This window comes from Priapulus caudatus, unplaced genomic scaffold (genome assembly GCF_000485595.1).
Source record: "Priapulus caudatus unplaced genomic scaffold, Priapulus_caudatus-5.0.1 Scaffold319, whole genome shotgun sequence".
NCBI lineage: Eukaryota > Metazoa > Priapulida > Priapulimorpha > Priapulimorphida > Priapulidae > Priapulus > Priapulus caudatus.
Window position 1 is genome coordinate 211349 of NW_014577380.1, and position 14410 is coordinate 225758.

At 51.5% G+C, this 14410-nt stretch overlaps 1 protein-coding gene across 1 annotated transcript in view; it reads left to right on the top strand.

Moving 5' to 3' along the window:
* LOC106808969 (heterogeneous nuclear ribonucleoprotein 87F-like) overlaps positions 1–14410 on the top strand; it is a 22932-nt gene that overhangs the window by 6057 nt on the left and 2465 nt on the right. The window contains exons 2-11 of the mRNA XM_014811907.1: positions 4701–4793; positions 4938–5282; positions 5714–5878; positions 6030–6299; positions 7872–7885; positions 8912–8934; positions 9831–9929; positions 10365–10442; positions 11400–11693; positions 13400–14053. Coding sequence (XP_014667393.1) covers positions 4701–4793; positions 4938–5282; positions 5714–5878; positions 6030–6299; positions 7872–7885; positions 8912–8934; positions 9831–9929; positions 10365–10442; positions 11400–11693; positions 13400–14053 — 2035 coding nt within the window. The remainder of the gene's footprint in view (positions 1–4700; positions 4794–4937; positions 5283–5713; positions 5879–6029; positions 6300–7871; positions 7886–8911; positions 8935–9830; positions 9930–10364; positions 10443–11399; positions 11694–13399; positions 14054–14410) is intronic.

Genomic DNA, 14410 nt, shown 5'->3' on the forward strand with positions numbered 1-14410 from the left:
TTGCTTACGAGCATATTTTTTTATGAATCGCATTGTTGCGATGCAGCCATGCGAGATGTAAACGCGAAAAACATGTTTACCAATTACTTTTATTCTCTGGGCTGCTTTGCCTCCGTCAATGAAATGCCAGTTTACGCCGATTTTATTGATTTTGTTAACACCAAGCAAACGGCGACTTTGTAAACACATCCTTTGCACTCCCCCCCCCCCCCCCGTACATCAATCAATAATGCCGCCCCAGGCACGTTTATACACAGCCACGCTGTGCTGGCGCCTGCGCCGCTCTCGGCGGGCTGCTTTCTTCCGGCGACCTTGCATAATATGTAAGTGAGATGTCGTGGCTCGCAGGAAGTCGGCTAGCGCCTTCACTATCGCTTAGAACTGTATTTAACTCAATGCTTTGGATATTAAACGTAAGGAACCAACATTCTGGAATCTTAAAGTTCTAGACAATTATTTATTACTCCTGCACATGGGGCGAGTCAACGCTTATAGCTTTCACTCGCCGGCCCGATATTATTTTACTCGACATTGGCGAGCCGCGCGAGTTGCCAGCTCGCACCGCTGTTTATTAAACGCTGCGGGCAGGGCGTGAGAGAACTCGCTGTGTGTCTAGCTTAGCTCAGCTGTGCCATGTATCACAGGCACGAGCCCGACGAATAAACACGCCAAGCATGCACTGCGGTTGTAATTGCACTGTGATTGTCTGAGAAAAAATGTCCTATACAAATTTATCAATTGCTATGCAAATTTTATTTTGGTATTGGCACATTTGCCATTGCAGATTTTTGGCTCTGGAATTGTTCCCTGGGCTTCCATAGACGAACCTGTGAATTCCGCATGCAAACTGCACGACAACCTTTTACTATTTACGGGCCGTGTTTACATCAAAAATCCAGAAATACCTAAAGCTCCGTCGCCTTTATTAATCACGCTTACATACATTACAAAACACTTGCCATGCAGTATTCTCCTCTTTATTCACGTTTAATATATTAAAACATCACGAATTAAAATATCACGAAACTTCACTACACCACAAAAGCTGCCATAATCTTTTGGTATATTGCGAAACCCGCTCAACGAACATTTCTCACCGTGCCAATGAATTCATCGCTTGTGAGTTTTTCTGGTGCGGTTCATGCAAGCATTGGCAGTTTTGTGATGTAGTGAAGTTTGCGTGATTTTTATGTTCGTTGATGTTTTAATAAGTTAAACGTGATGGTAAAGAGGAGGATATGACTGGCATGGCAGAGTGTTTTTTGTATGTAGGTAAACATGGTATAATAAAGCAGACGGCATTTGTAGGTATTTCTGGAGATTTGATTATGCTAACACGGCCGTAAATTAGATAAAATAGTGTTGTCAGAGTGCAGTTTTAGCATGTCGGAATCCTACAGGCGCTTTGTATATGGGACAGCCTATTGGGGCCCACTAAAATGAACTACACAGAAATTATAAAAGAAGATTGTGGGTTAGGGAAAGGGCACGTAATTAAAATTGGCGTCAATGTGGGCGCATCACCAGAGATTACAGCTTTTCACTGTGGAGCTATCAACCACTAAAGACCAAGAGAAAATAATCAGCAGCTCTAAGATTCTGATAATAAACCTTTCTGAGTACGCATAGTCAAATGAGAAGCAGATGTAATCCATCTCGACCTTGCCACATACAACAGATTAATCCACCCCCTGTCACTGCGATGGCCACGATTAGCGAGCGCTTTAAACGTGGTGGCAAACCACTGTTCTCGTAATCCGCGCGCAAGTGTGGCAAAGATACGATGTACCTTGTCAAAACGTTGTTCAGACGACGTCGGCGACGCGACTTTACAACATGGGACATTCACAGAAGGTTAGCAATGCCGACTCCACGCACGCGTCGCGTGACAAAAACAAATGTTGTGGTTGTGATAACGACTTAATAACGAACGCGTCGCCAGGAATATGCATGTCCTCTCTTGCATGTCGACTAATGCATAGTTTGCGTGACAAAACAAATGTCGCACTTATAATAACGACTTGATAACGAATGCTAAATAATAATTTGTTTCGCGCGCGTTCGCAGGAGGTGGGAAACGTTGACTACCGCGTCAACATCAAGAAAGTGTTTGTCGGCGGGCTGCACTCTGATGTTGACGAGCGAATGCTGCGGGAATTCTTCGGCCGCTATGGCACCGTGACGGCGGTGACACTCAACACGGTCCAGGGAACAAACAAGAGGCGAGGATTCGCGTTCGTCGCGTTCGACGACTACGACCCCGTCGACAAACTCGCGTGTGAGTAGTTTCGAGGGTTAAGGTCGCGCACGCGTGAGTAGTAGTGTGTACCGCCATGATTAGTGAATTAAGAACTACCCCGCACTCAACACCGGCTCGTCGCTGATTAGTCGCAGTAACTCTGCTGTAACTGAAAAATCAACAAAAAATCAAGGTAAATATCTTCAAGAACTGGAAATTTATCTTTGAACTTTTACCTTGATTACCTTACCTTGATTTTTCGTTGATTTTTCAGTTACAGCAGAGTTACTGCGACGAATCAGCGACGAGCCGGTGTTGAGTGCGGGGTAGTTTTTAATTCACTAATCATTACTACTACTAGAGCTAATAAACAGTAAACTTATTCAGCGGGAAAATCGGATACATTCCACGGATCGTGAAATTTGAATTGAAATACCCGGCACGATCACATTCTAATAAAAAACGCATGTAGAATATTGTAGTTGCCTGGTTAATCTGCAGGCTACACCTTTGTGAAGGCTAAAATTAAAGTAGAATGAACATTTTTTTACGACAGTGTCAGTGTAAATGTGGTAACTTAAACCCGGTAACAAAGCAGATCAAGCCGATGAATTCGGCGACCACCTTTGTCTCAGTATCTACGATTAACACAATGAAGTATCAAGGCCATCCTTAAAAAATGTTTGCTGTCCTCCGACCGACCCACGAAAATAGCCGCGACCCAAAAGTTTTTTTTTACATTTTGGGTTACATTTTTTTTAACATTTATCTGGGTTGCGTGCAGTGGTATAATGTCTGACCTTACAGGATCTCAGCAGCTCTCTTGGCATTGGTGTGTTTTCAAAACAACGTTTTTCCGGTTTCTTGCTGTTGTACGAATGAGATTGTTTGTCTCGTGGTGACAAGATGAGCCTACTGTTACAGCAGGTGCTGAAGCAAACACTGGCAGGGTGCGAAATTAACGGGAGTCCGGATTCAAATACTCCCTGATTTTGTGTCGGACTCCCTGATTTGACATATGCAGGAGTCCATGTGACTCCTTGAAAATTCTGCCATACTAACGAATTTGTTCCAGAGCACAGCCTCGCGGAATTACCGTATTTTTTCAGCAAATATTTAAAGGACATTTAGCAGACGTGCATTGCATAAATCTTCAAAATAAGCACCTGCGTTATTGTTGTTATGCTTTAGTTTTGAACTTCAGACTACGGACTCTCTTATTTTGCTGCAGACTCCCTCTTTTTGAGGGCAGGGAGTTCGTTGGACACCCTAGTTCAAAAGTTAATTTCTACCCCTGCACTGGGATAAAATGCCTAGCCGGACACCACAACAGCAGTGTCTACCAGTCTACAATGTCAGTACTCGAATGCCATAACTTATAGCCCACAGTCCCAGTGACAGTGTGCTCTCCGCCGCACCACCGCTGCCCCTCCCCATAATTCGTTACTACCCGATACCGCGATTCCCACAAAACAATTTATGACAATGAGTTTATACTACATTGTCGTTAGAAGTCTTTATTGCTCGATGCCACAATTCCCACAGTACAATTTATCCCAGTTCAAATGATCTGTATTTACATTTATACAGTTTATACTTACTACATTGTCATTGGTGGAAGGAGAGTTCGCCCGCCCCCACAAAAAAATTCTTCATTACTCAATGCTGCAGCTTTAACAATACAAATTAACCTAGTTTATACCAAGTGCTTCATGATCATCATTGTTTTAGGAATGCTCACCTCCCAATTTCCCCATTACTCAATGCCACAGCTTCAACAATACAAATTAACCTAGACCACCTAATTTATACTACGTCGTCATTGTTCGCTGGTGATCTGTCAATCTCACCCCCCCCCCACCACCCTGCTTAGATATGTGTGAAGACGAGGCCTGGACGGCCTCTATGGGGCACTACTCCGCTGTGCTACCTAATGTTGTACAGGCCTCCTCTTCACACATGCCACCATCTATTAAACACCATCCAACCATACGGACTCAACCTACGGGGAGAAATTCCGGGATGGATCCATAGAGGATAGTTGTAACTCCGCCCAACATGGTACACATGTGATGCTCATTTGAGCCCATACTCTAGGGTTGCGAGAAGTTTGGTTTAGCTTTTAACGCTATGTTTGCAAGATTCTTGTTCAGAAACACTTAATCTGAAAAATATAGCAAAATATAGTCTCACCTCCCAGCGGATATATCACTACACCAATTTGTAAAACACTTTGCTCTCGTCCAAGATTACAGCGAAACGGGCGACTTTTCGAAACTTGTTCGAAACATGCATGCTTTGGTGAATACGAAGGTTCTAAAACATTTATTGTTACTCTAGACAGTTGCTGTTACTCAAGCAATAACGGCAAGTGTCGTAAAAGTGGGGGAAAACACGAGATTGTGTTTGAAATATTAACTTTAGCAACTCACTTCATCCCCATGTCTATGTCTGTACGCAGCACGAGGTCACAGTCATGGAGGAGATCGAGGACATGGACGTCATCGTAATCAATGACGGGAAGGAAGACGGGATGGAAGACGAAGATGGGAAGGAAGACAAAGACGGGAAGGAAGATGGGAAGGAAGACGAAGGCGGGAAGGAAGACGGGAAGGAAGATGAAGATGGGAAGGAAGACGAAGGCGGGAAGGAAGACGGGAAGGAAGATGAAGATGGGAAGGAAGACGAAGTCGGGAAGGAAGACGAAGATGGGAAGGAAGACAAAGACGGGAAGGAAGACGAAGATGGGAAGGAAGACGAAGATGGGAAGGAAGACAAAGACAGGAAGGAAGACGAAAACGAGGCACTCGATGCCGCCGATGCGCCATCCGGCGAAAACGGACAAAACCCAGACGATGGAGGGGGCGGAGAGGAAGTGGAGGAGGATGGCGGGGGTAAGACCGACGGTGTTGCCATGAAGACGGAGAAGGTGGCGGTCGAGGAGGAACCGGAGGAGGAGCACACACGGAAGGTGTTTGTCGGTGGTCTCCGCCCGCGCACTACGGAGGAGACGCTGGAGGAATACTTCTCCAAGTGGGGCGAGGTACACAAACGTCATCATTTCTATTATTGTTGTTAGGTTTCCGAGTTTTTTAATTTGTTTTTGTTTGCGTTTCGAGCTGCAATTTGTTCGTTTTTTGTCTTGTTCATCTTTTTAAAGAACATATCACATTGATTGTAAAGTTACGTTCATCATTTGTGTTTGTTAGTTTGTTAGTTTGATTGTTTGGTTGTTTGTTTGTTAAAATGTGTGACTAGATGACGATTAGGTGCTGTTAGTTTAGGAAAATCACTATTTAGTTTTAGTTAATCACCTCGTTAATGATACCTTGTTAATTACACCATTAATTACACCTAGTTAATCAGGCCTTATTAATTAGACCTCGTTAATCACGCCTCGGTAATCAGGCCACGGTAATCACTCCATGTTAATCACGCCGTTTTAATGACACCTCGATAATCACGCCTCGTTAGGTGGAGGACGTGAAGCTGATGAAGGACCCGGCGACGGCGAAGTCTCGAGGCTTTGCCTTCATCACGCTGAGAAAGGAAGCTGAGCTGGAGGCGTGCCTCAAGGAGACCCAGCCGCACAAGATCGATGGCAAGGTCGTTGAGCCGAAACGAGCCATTCCGAAGGAGGTGAGAGTGGGTGGAGGGAGCGGGGCTGACTGACGGAGGGGTCGGAGCGGGCGGAGGGAGGTCGCGTGGCGGGCTAGCGAAGGAAGGGTGGAAGCAGGTTGAGCATTGCAGCTACGTACTCACACCACCACCACCCCCGCCTCCTCCGCAGGGCGGCGGAGAAGACGACAGCGAGAAGGAGGCGTTCCGCAAGCTGTTCGTCGGCGGGCTCAACTGGAAGACGAGCGAGGAGGCGCTGAGGGGCTACTTCTCCACGTGGGGCAAGCTGATGGACGTCGTCGTCATGAAGGAGACCGGGTCGAATCGCTCACGAGGGTTCGGCTTCGTCACCTACAGGCGGGCGGCGGAGGTCGACGACGTCATGAAGAACCGGCCGCACACGATCGACTGCCCGCCGGGTCAGTCGAGGTTGAAGCCGAGCCCAACGGCGCGCCGCGCACGCAGTGGAGCGGATTATCCGCTCCCCGCGTTGAGGTGCGCCGGGTGACGCGTGAGAAAGCGCCTGCGCATGAGAGGTGGGCGTACCACGCCGCGAGAGGTGGGTCATGGTGAGCGTCTTGAGAGCGCCGGACGACGCGGTGATGCATACCACCCCGTTGAGAGGTGGTTCGAGCGTGGGGGAGAGCGAGATCGCGCGAGAGTTACCGCGTGCACGCGTACCATCGCCGCGAGAGGTGGCCTCAGTGAGGTCTGAGAGCGTGTCCGCGCGAGGAGGTGAGCGTACCAAGCCGCGAGAGCTGGTGTGAGCCTGTTGAACGAGCGTCGCCGCGTATTTATTAAATCGCGTACCGCGTCCGCGAGAGCGTGGCTGTGATGCGTCTCGAGAGCTGTGAGCCGCCGAGAGCGTGAGCGTATCCGCGCCGCGAGAGGTGGTGCCAATGTGAGCGTCTCGAGAAGTGAGACCTCCGCGGAGGGTGAGCTTACCACGCCCCGCACCGAGGTGGGTGCCGTGACGAGCGCGCGCGCGAGATGTGAGTGAGCATGAGAGCTGCGCCGCGCGAGAGATGCACGCTCGTCAGTGCAGCTATGAGGAGCGCGCGCCGCGAGCACACGCTGGTGAGCGTACACGCCGCGACGACCGGGACAAGGTGAACCCGTCGAGCAGAGAGCCGCACGCCCCGAGAGGTGAACGGGGCGTACCACGCCGCGAGAGGTGGCGTGAGCGTGGCGTAGACCGCGCTATATATTGTGGGACCCCGACTACCACGTTCGCGAGAGTGTCCGGTCTGACGGTATTTTATATCCGCGCAAGCTGTTGGGCGTAGCACACGGCCGTGAGAGGGGTTGTGAGCATGAGAGCGCGCGTCCACGACGAGGGTGTAGCGGTTTACCACGCCCGCGAGGAGGTGGTCCATCAACGCGGTGAGCGTGAGAGCGCAGGCGCCGCGGAGGAGGTGGGTGAAGCGTCGCAGAGGCGCCCCCGCCGCGGAGAGTTGGGTGAGATGGAGAGCGGCGCCGCATGAGGGTGACTCGCTACCAGCCGCCGAAGAGTGGGGTGAGCCGTGAGATGCATGCGCGCCGTGGAGAGCGGTGCCCCTGGAGCATGAGAGGCGGCGCCCATGAGAGCCGCTGCGCCTACCGCCGCCACGGAGAGCGTGGGTGAGCAGCTGAGAGAGCACGCGCGAGAGGTGGCGTGAGCATGAGAGCCGGTGCCGCGGGTGGAGAGTGGCGTGAGCCATGACGAGCGCGGCCGCGAGAGAGTGACGTACCACGCGGAGGGAGCTGAGTGTGAGCATGAAAGCTTCGCCCGCCCTGCGAGAGAGTGGGTGAGCATGATGAGCGCGCTGCCGAGAGGTGAGCGTTACCACGCCGCGAGAGGTGGGGAGCATGAGAGCGCGGGCCGCGAAGAGCGTGGTCCAGAGAGGTCGTGAGCATTGAGAGCGCGCCGCGAGAAGGAGCGTACCACCGCCGCGAGAGGTGGGTGAGCATGAGAGCGCGTGCGCGAAGCGTGGTGTGAGCATCGACGAGCGCGCTGCGAGAGTGTGAGCGTAACCACGCCGCGAGAGGTGGCCGTGCACGTCAGAAGAGCGCGCCCGCGCGAGAGTGGTAGCCGTACCACGCCGTCGCGAAGCGTGGGTGCGCGTGACCCCGAGCGCGCGCCGCGCCAGAGGTGAGCGCTACCACACTATGGCGAGAGGTGGCCGTGTAGCGTGAGAGCCGCGCGCCCGCGAGAGCGTGCGGGGTTGAGCGTGAGAGTGCGCGCCGCGAGAAGTCGAGCGTATCCAACGCTGGCGAGAGCTCGTGGGTGGGTAGCATGACAGACGCGATCCGCGAAATCACGCCGGGCCGAGAAAGTGAGCATACCATGCTGCGAGAGCTGGGTGAGCATGAGAGCAGCTTGCCGCCCCGGCGAAGAGGTGGCCTCCGGTGGCATCGAGACGCGCGCGCGCGAGAGGTCGTGGGCAGCGGTGAGCATGAGAGGCGCGCGCCGGCGAGGAGCGGGCGGTACGTCAGACAGCGTGAGTGACCTCGCTAGAGCAGAGTCGTGAGATGAGACCGAGAGAAGGCGCGCACCAGAGGTGCGTGCCAACGTGAGAGAGGTGAGAGAGGAAAACGCCGCGGCGCCCCGAGAGGTGCAGTGTACGTGAGACGCGCACACCGCCTGACCCGACCCGTGCAGGTGCCCCACCACCCGATGCAACGCGCCGCCGCCGAGAAGAGGTGAGTGTTGCGGTGAAAGCTGTATGTATATGTGGGTAGTTATAAACAGAATGCAGTACCGCTTACGAACATCATGAAGTGCGTTAAATTTTGTGTTGCCACATTCACTAGCAAGGTTAAGCCAATGCCCGACTCCACGCACGCTTGCGCCGTGACAAAAGCAAATTGTTGTGCGTGTGTGATAACGACTTTATCTAACAAACGCGCGCCAGCGAATAATCTTTAAATCTCCATGTCACTTCTCGATGGCATCGACTAATGCTAGCATGGAATTTGCGTGACAAAACAAATGTCGGCATGCTTATAATTAACGATCTTGATAACGAACACGCTTAATATAATAATCTTTGTTTGAGCGCGCAGTTCGACGGCAGGTGGCGAAACGTCGACTTACCGTTCCAACATCAAGAATTAGTGTTTGTCTGGCGGGCCTGCATCTGACGTTGACCGAGCAATTGCTGCCGGGATTCATTTCAGGCCCCGCTACCGGGGCACCGTGAACCGGTCTGCGCGGTGACACTCAACACAGGTCCAGGGAAAAACAAGAGGCGAGGATCGCGTTGTCGTCGCGTTCGACGAACTACCGACCGCCGTCGACAAACTCGCTGGTGTGTGCAGTAGTTTCGAGGGTTAAGGTCGCGCGCACGCCTGTGAAGTAGTAGTGTGTTGAGAGAGAAAGCGTGTCAAAGTTCAGCAGCCACAGTAGCAACAGCAGCGAACGGAGTAGCTCGGTGACCAGCAGGGTAAAAAATCACAGGAGCATTGAGGATTCGCCTCTTCAAACCTCCGAAATCACTCCCGGCGAGCTCCAAATAGCTCGCGTAAAAAAATTTTCCACAGACTTTTGAAAAAGAGCTCCCGTAAAAAAAACAGCAGCAGCAGTAGTAAGTAACGCTACATAGCAAGGTAGATAGTAAATCCAGCAGCAGCAGCATGCCCAGTTAGTAGTACTAGGCACAGTAACGGATATGTAATAGCAGCAGCCACAGACAGCAAGCAGCGAGTTAGTAAGCTAGTAGTACTAAGAAGTACGATAGTCACATAGCAGCTCCCAGCAGCAACAGCAGCATCAGTAGTAGTAGTACTAGGAGTAGATAGTAATAGCAGCAGCAGTAGTAGGGAAACCACACACAGTCACAGTATGGTCATGTTCCACAGCAACGCTAGTCTCTCTAAACGTAGTTTTGTTCTAATTGAGGAGACTCGAAAATTTATCCATTAGCAAACAAAATTAGAAGACATTTATAAAAAAAAATTGTAATCTATTTTTTGTTTATTTGTCTACTTTCAGTGATTAGGCATATCACGCTTAATGGACACCAAGTAGAGGTAAAGAAAGCCTTTACAAATAAGGGACACGACTCTGGAAAAGCAGGCGGTGGTGGTGGAGGTAAGAATCTGCATACCAACAAGCATTAACCGCGGTGTATGCATGTATATGTACATATCAAATCATCAAGGTGTGTAATTAAATGTATTTTGCATTTGCTATAACCTGTTTGTGACAAATCGGGAAATGAAGTAATTATTTAAACAAAATTAAAATACGGAAAACAAGCGTAGAGTTGACTTTTGAAATATTCCAGAGCATCTCGTTGACAAATGAATGCAGGCATTGTTTGTTTCATCTTGCTAACCCCAAGCCTAACTCTAACTATAACTCTAACTATAACTCTAACCCTAACCCTAACCCTAACCCTAACCCTAGCCCAAACCAAAACCCGAACCATAACCCCAACCCTAACCCTAACCCTAACCCGATGAGATTGAAACGATCCCTGTAGGTGGGAATGATGCTAACGACGCACATCATTGTTTGCGACAGACAACCACAACGACAATCACAGCTGGGGAGGCGGCTTCAACTCGCGCGGCGATCGCTATGGCGACGAGGGCTACTCCGGTGAGTCATCGTCTAGTCACTATCGAGCTCCTCAGAGTTAGAAGAGGCTAGCAGAGGAGGGAGGGGGGCAGGCTGGGAGGGAGGGAGAAAGGGAAAGAGGCAGGCGGGCAGGTAGGGAGGGAGGTAGGTCAAGAGGGAAGTAAGAAAGGAGAAAGGCAGACAGGGAGGGAGGAATGGAAGGAGGAAGGCAGGTAGGGAGGCAGGTAGGCAGATGGAGGTAATGAGAAAGGAAGGTAGGCACGGAGGGAGAAAGGGACGGAAGCAGGCGGGGAGGTGGGAAGGGAAGGAGGCAGTGAGGGAGGAAGGCAGGCAGGGAGGTAGGAAAGGAGGAAGGCAGGCAGGAAGGGAGAAAGGCAGACAGGGAGGGAGGAATGGAAGGAGGAAGGCAGGGAGGGAGGCAGGTAGGCAGATGGAGGTAATGAGAAAGGAAGGTAGGCACGGAGGGAGAAAGGGGCGGAAGCAGGCGGGGAGGTGGGAAGGGAAGGAGGCAAAGTGGGAGGATGGCATGCATGTAGGTAGGAAAGGAGGAAGGCAGGCAGGAAGGTAGGAAGGGAGGCAGGGAGGTATGGAGGAAAGAATGCAAACAAGGAGTCAAGCAGAGAGGCTGTATGTAGGGAGACAGGCAGGCAGGCAGACGGAGGCAGGCAGGGAGGTAGGAAAAGAGAAAGGCAGGCAGGGAGGGAGGAATGGAAGGAGGCAGGCGGAGAGGGAGGAAGGGAAGGAGGCAGGCGGAGAGGTAGGGAGGAGGAATGCAGGCAGGGAGGGAGTCGAGCAGAGAGGCTGGCAGGCAGGCAGGCAGACGGAGGTAAGAATAGAGGGAAGCAGGCAGGGAGGGAGGGACATAGGAAGGAAGGAAGAGAGGGAGGCAGGTAGAGTGTCCACTCTCAGACACCCCTGCCCCGTCTAATGTCCTTCCCCTCCGACCCCCAACCTTGACCCCTGACCCCAACCTTTCAGGCGGCAGCAGCTACGGCGGCGGCCAGCGGCAACGCTTCCGCGGCCACGAGCGTGAATTCGGCGGCGGCGGCGGCGGCGGCCACACGTGCGGCGGCTGCGGACACGACGTGGATGAGGAGGAAATGATGCATCCCGGAGGTGGCGGCGGATACGGGAGGAGCAACGTCGCGTGCCGGTTCGACATGGACGTGGACGATTACTACGCGGACGATGTGGCGGAGGAGGAGTTCCGCGGGAGGTACCGCGGCCAGGGAGGAGGAAGAGGAGGTGACGGAGGAGGATTCGGGCAGCAAGGTAAGGAGGAGCGGAGGAGGAGGAAGAGGGGGTGACGGAGGAGGCTTCAGGGCGTGCGACGCAGCGATGGTAGCAAGGGGTGGGGGCGTGTGTGCGGTGACACAAGTCGTGTCTTGGTCTGCGAATTACTCTCGTGTGGTGATGTTTTAGCGTGTGTTTCTCACACGCATAGTTTTTTGGGAGCTAGAATTTGGCTGAACACAACTCTGTGGTTTATTCTATTCGCAATGCTAAACTAGACAGAGGGCACTCACGGAGTGCATACCTCCGCCAGCAACATATGCCATACGCCCCATGTAACATGTATGGGTTACGAGCTGGCTCGCTGCTGGCTGCTGCTGACTGACTGGCCTGCTGCTGGCTGGCTCGCTGACTCGACGCGTTAATATCGATCGCGCAAACACACTAACACACGAACACACGAGACCGATCACATAACCTCCTCCAACTCCGTTGGGTGAAGGTAATTATGGTGTATATATATCAGGCCTCGATGCTTATTTTCAGATCTGGTTGTCCTGTCGGGCAACAAGAATCAATTTTTACTTGTCCGAATTTTGATTTTACTTGTCCAAAATTTACTTGTGCAATCTATGAGCCGTTAATGTCCTCTTTTGGTTCAGTGCATATCATATTATCAGGAGTGTATAATATAGAGATCTATATTATATAAATAGATACATATAATGTATATATAGATAGATGTAGGTATATATATATATATTATACACTCCTGATATTTTTGCCAGTATTTCCTGCGTGCATATAGGCTCGCACATACCTAGGCATGTGTCTGCGCACGCGTTTGCATGCGTGCGTGCGTGTGTATTACACTTACAGTATATATACCGTATTTACTTGTGTGTAAACCGCGCTTTTTGTACACAACTTCAATAAAAAAAATCAGGGGGTGCCACTTATAGACGAGGCTAAGAAATCTTGTTAATGTACCAATGTTTGTACCAACTTTTTAATGCAAAATATATGGTGAGACTTATACACGAGTAAATACAGTACATGTAAAATCGTAATGAAATTCACACGTTTATGTTTGCATGCTGGCACGCTCATTGTGTGTCATTACCGATTGCAGCTTTTTCCTCAATCACAGGAAAGAGTTTTGCTGTCGTCCTCTCATCCCAGCGATGCCCACCCCCTACATATGCCCCAACCAACTTATAAACAATCGTACCCCCACCCCAGTACATAAATCAATGCCGCCCCGGCCAGGGAGGTACGCATTGCCGCTCTGAATAAATCTGTAATGGTAACAGTGGGTGTCGTGGGCTGCTTTTTTCAGGGACCTTTGAAAACGTTTGAAGTGAGAATGTGGTGCGATAGCGCCCTGGCTCAGAGGATGTTAAGAATTTTAAACAACTAGAACTTTTCAGTTGTCCGATAGGGCAACTTGGCAAGAGAATAACTTGTCCGACATAGACTTTCACTTGTCCCGGGCAATCGGACAACCGTTAGTGTCGAGGGCTGTATATATATATATATGCGCTGGCGTAACAACCCGGTTACGATGTGAAATTACTCTAGTGTAGTGAGCAGTTCGGTTTACTTTTCAACAGCTGACAAGTTACAATGTTAATGCGCCTGCATGTGAAAATCCTCTAATTATTTTTTCGTTTGCGATCGCATAACGAGCGAAGATGTTGTCGCATACTAACGTGAAGTTTGTCGTTGTCCTTTCTCTGATGCAGGTCGTTTTGGAGGCGGCCGCGCCGGTGGAATGGAGGGTGGATATGGAGGGAGGGGAGGCGGAATGGGCGGCGGTTTCACGGAATCAGGCGGAGGGTTTAGAGAGCGTAGAGGAGGCATGGGCGGCGGTTTCCGAGAACGAGGGGGAGGAATAGGGGGTGGCGGTTTTCGTGAACGAGGGGGAGGAATAGGAGGTGGCGGTTTTCGAGAGCGTGGGGGAGGCATTGGCGGTGGTTTTCGAGAGCGTGGGGGAGGCATGGGCGGCGGTTTTCGAGAGCGTGGGGGAGGCATGGGCGGCGGTTTTCGAGAGCGTGGGGGAGGCATGGGCGGCGGCAGTTTCCGAGAACGAGGGGGAGGCATGGGGGGAGGATACCGAGAACGAGGGATGGCCAGCGCAGGCATGGGCAACGACGACTACAGGGGAGGAGACGGTTACGGGGAACAGGAAGACGGGATGGGTGGTGGTTACGGAAGGCGAGGGAGGGTAGGAGGAATGGTTAGGGGCGGCGGAGGCGGCTACAGCGGCGGCGGCGGATACGGCGGCGGCGAGGGGCTGAGTGGCATAGCGGATCATCTGAGGGGTCGCAGCAGGGCCATGAAGCTGGGCCGACTGTTCACTCAGCGCGGCGCGGCGCCGTACGACACGAGGGGTGGATGTGAGTAGCAGCTAGCAGCATCGTTAACGTCTTACTGTACGGCGTGTTTCTTTCTCTCTTTTGCTCTCTATCTCTCGCTCGCTCGCGTTCTCACTCGATCTCGTTCTCTCTCTCTCTTTCGCTCTCACTCTCTCTCTCGCTCGCTCGCGTTCTCACTCGATCTCGTTCTCTCTCTCTCTTCCGCTCTCTATCTCTCGCTCGCTCGCTCGCGTTCTCACTCGATCTCGTTCTCTCTCTCTCTCTTTCGCTCTCAATCTCTCGCTCGCTCGCTCGCGTTCTCACTCGATCTCGTTCTCTCTCTCTCTCTTTCGCTCTCAATCTCTCGCTCGCTCGCTCGCGTTCTCACTCGATCTCGTT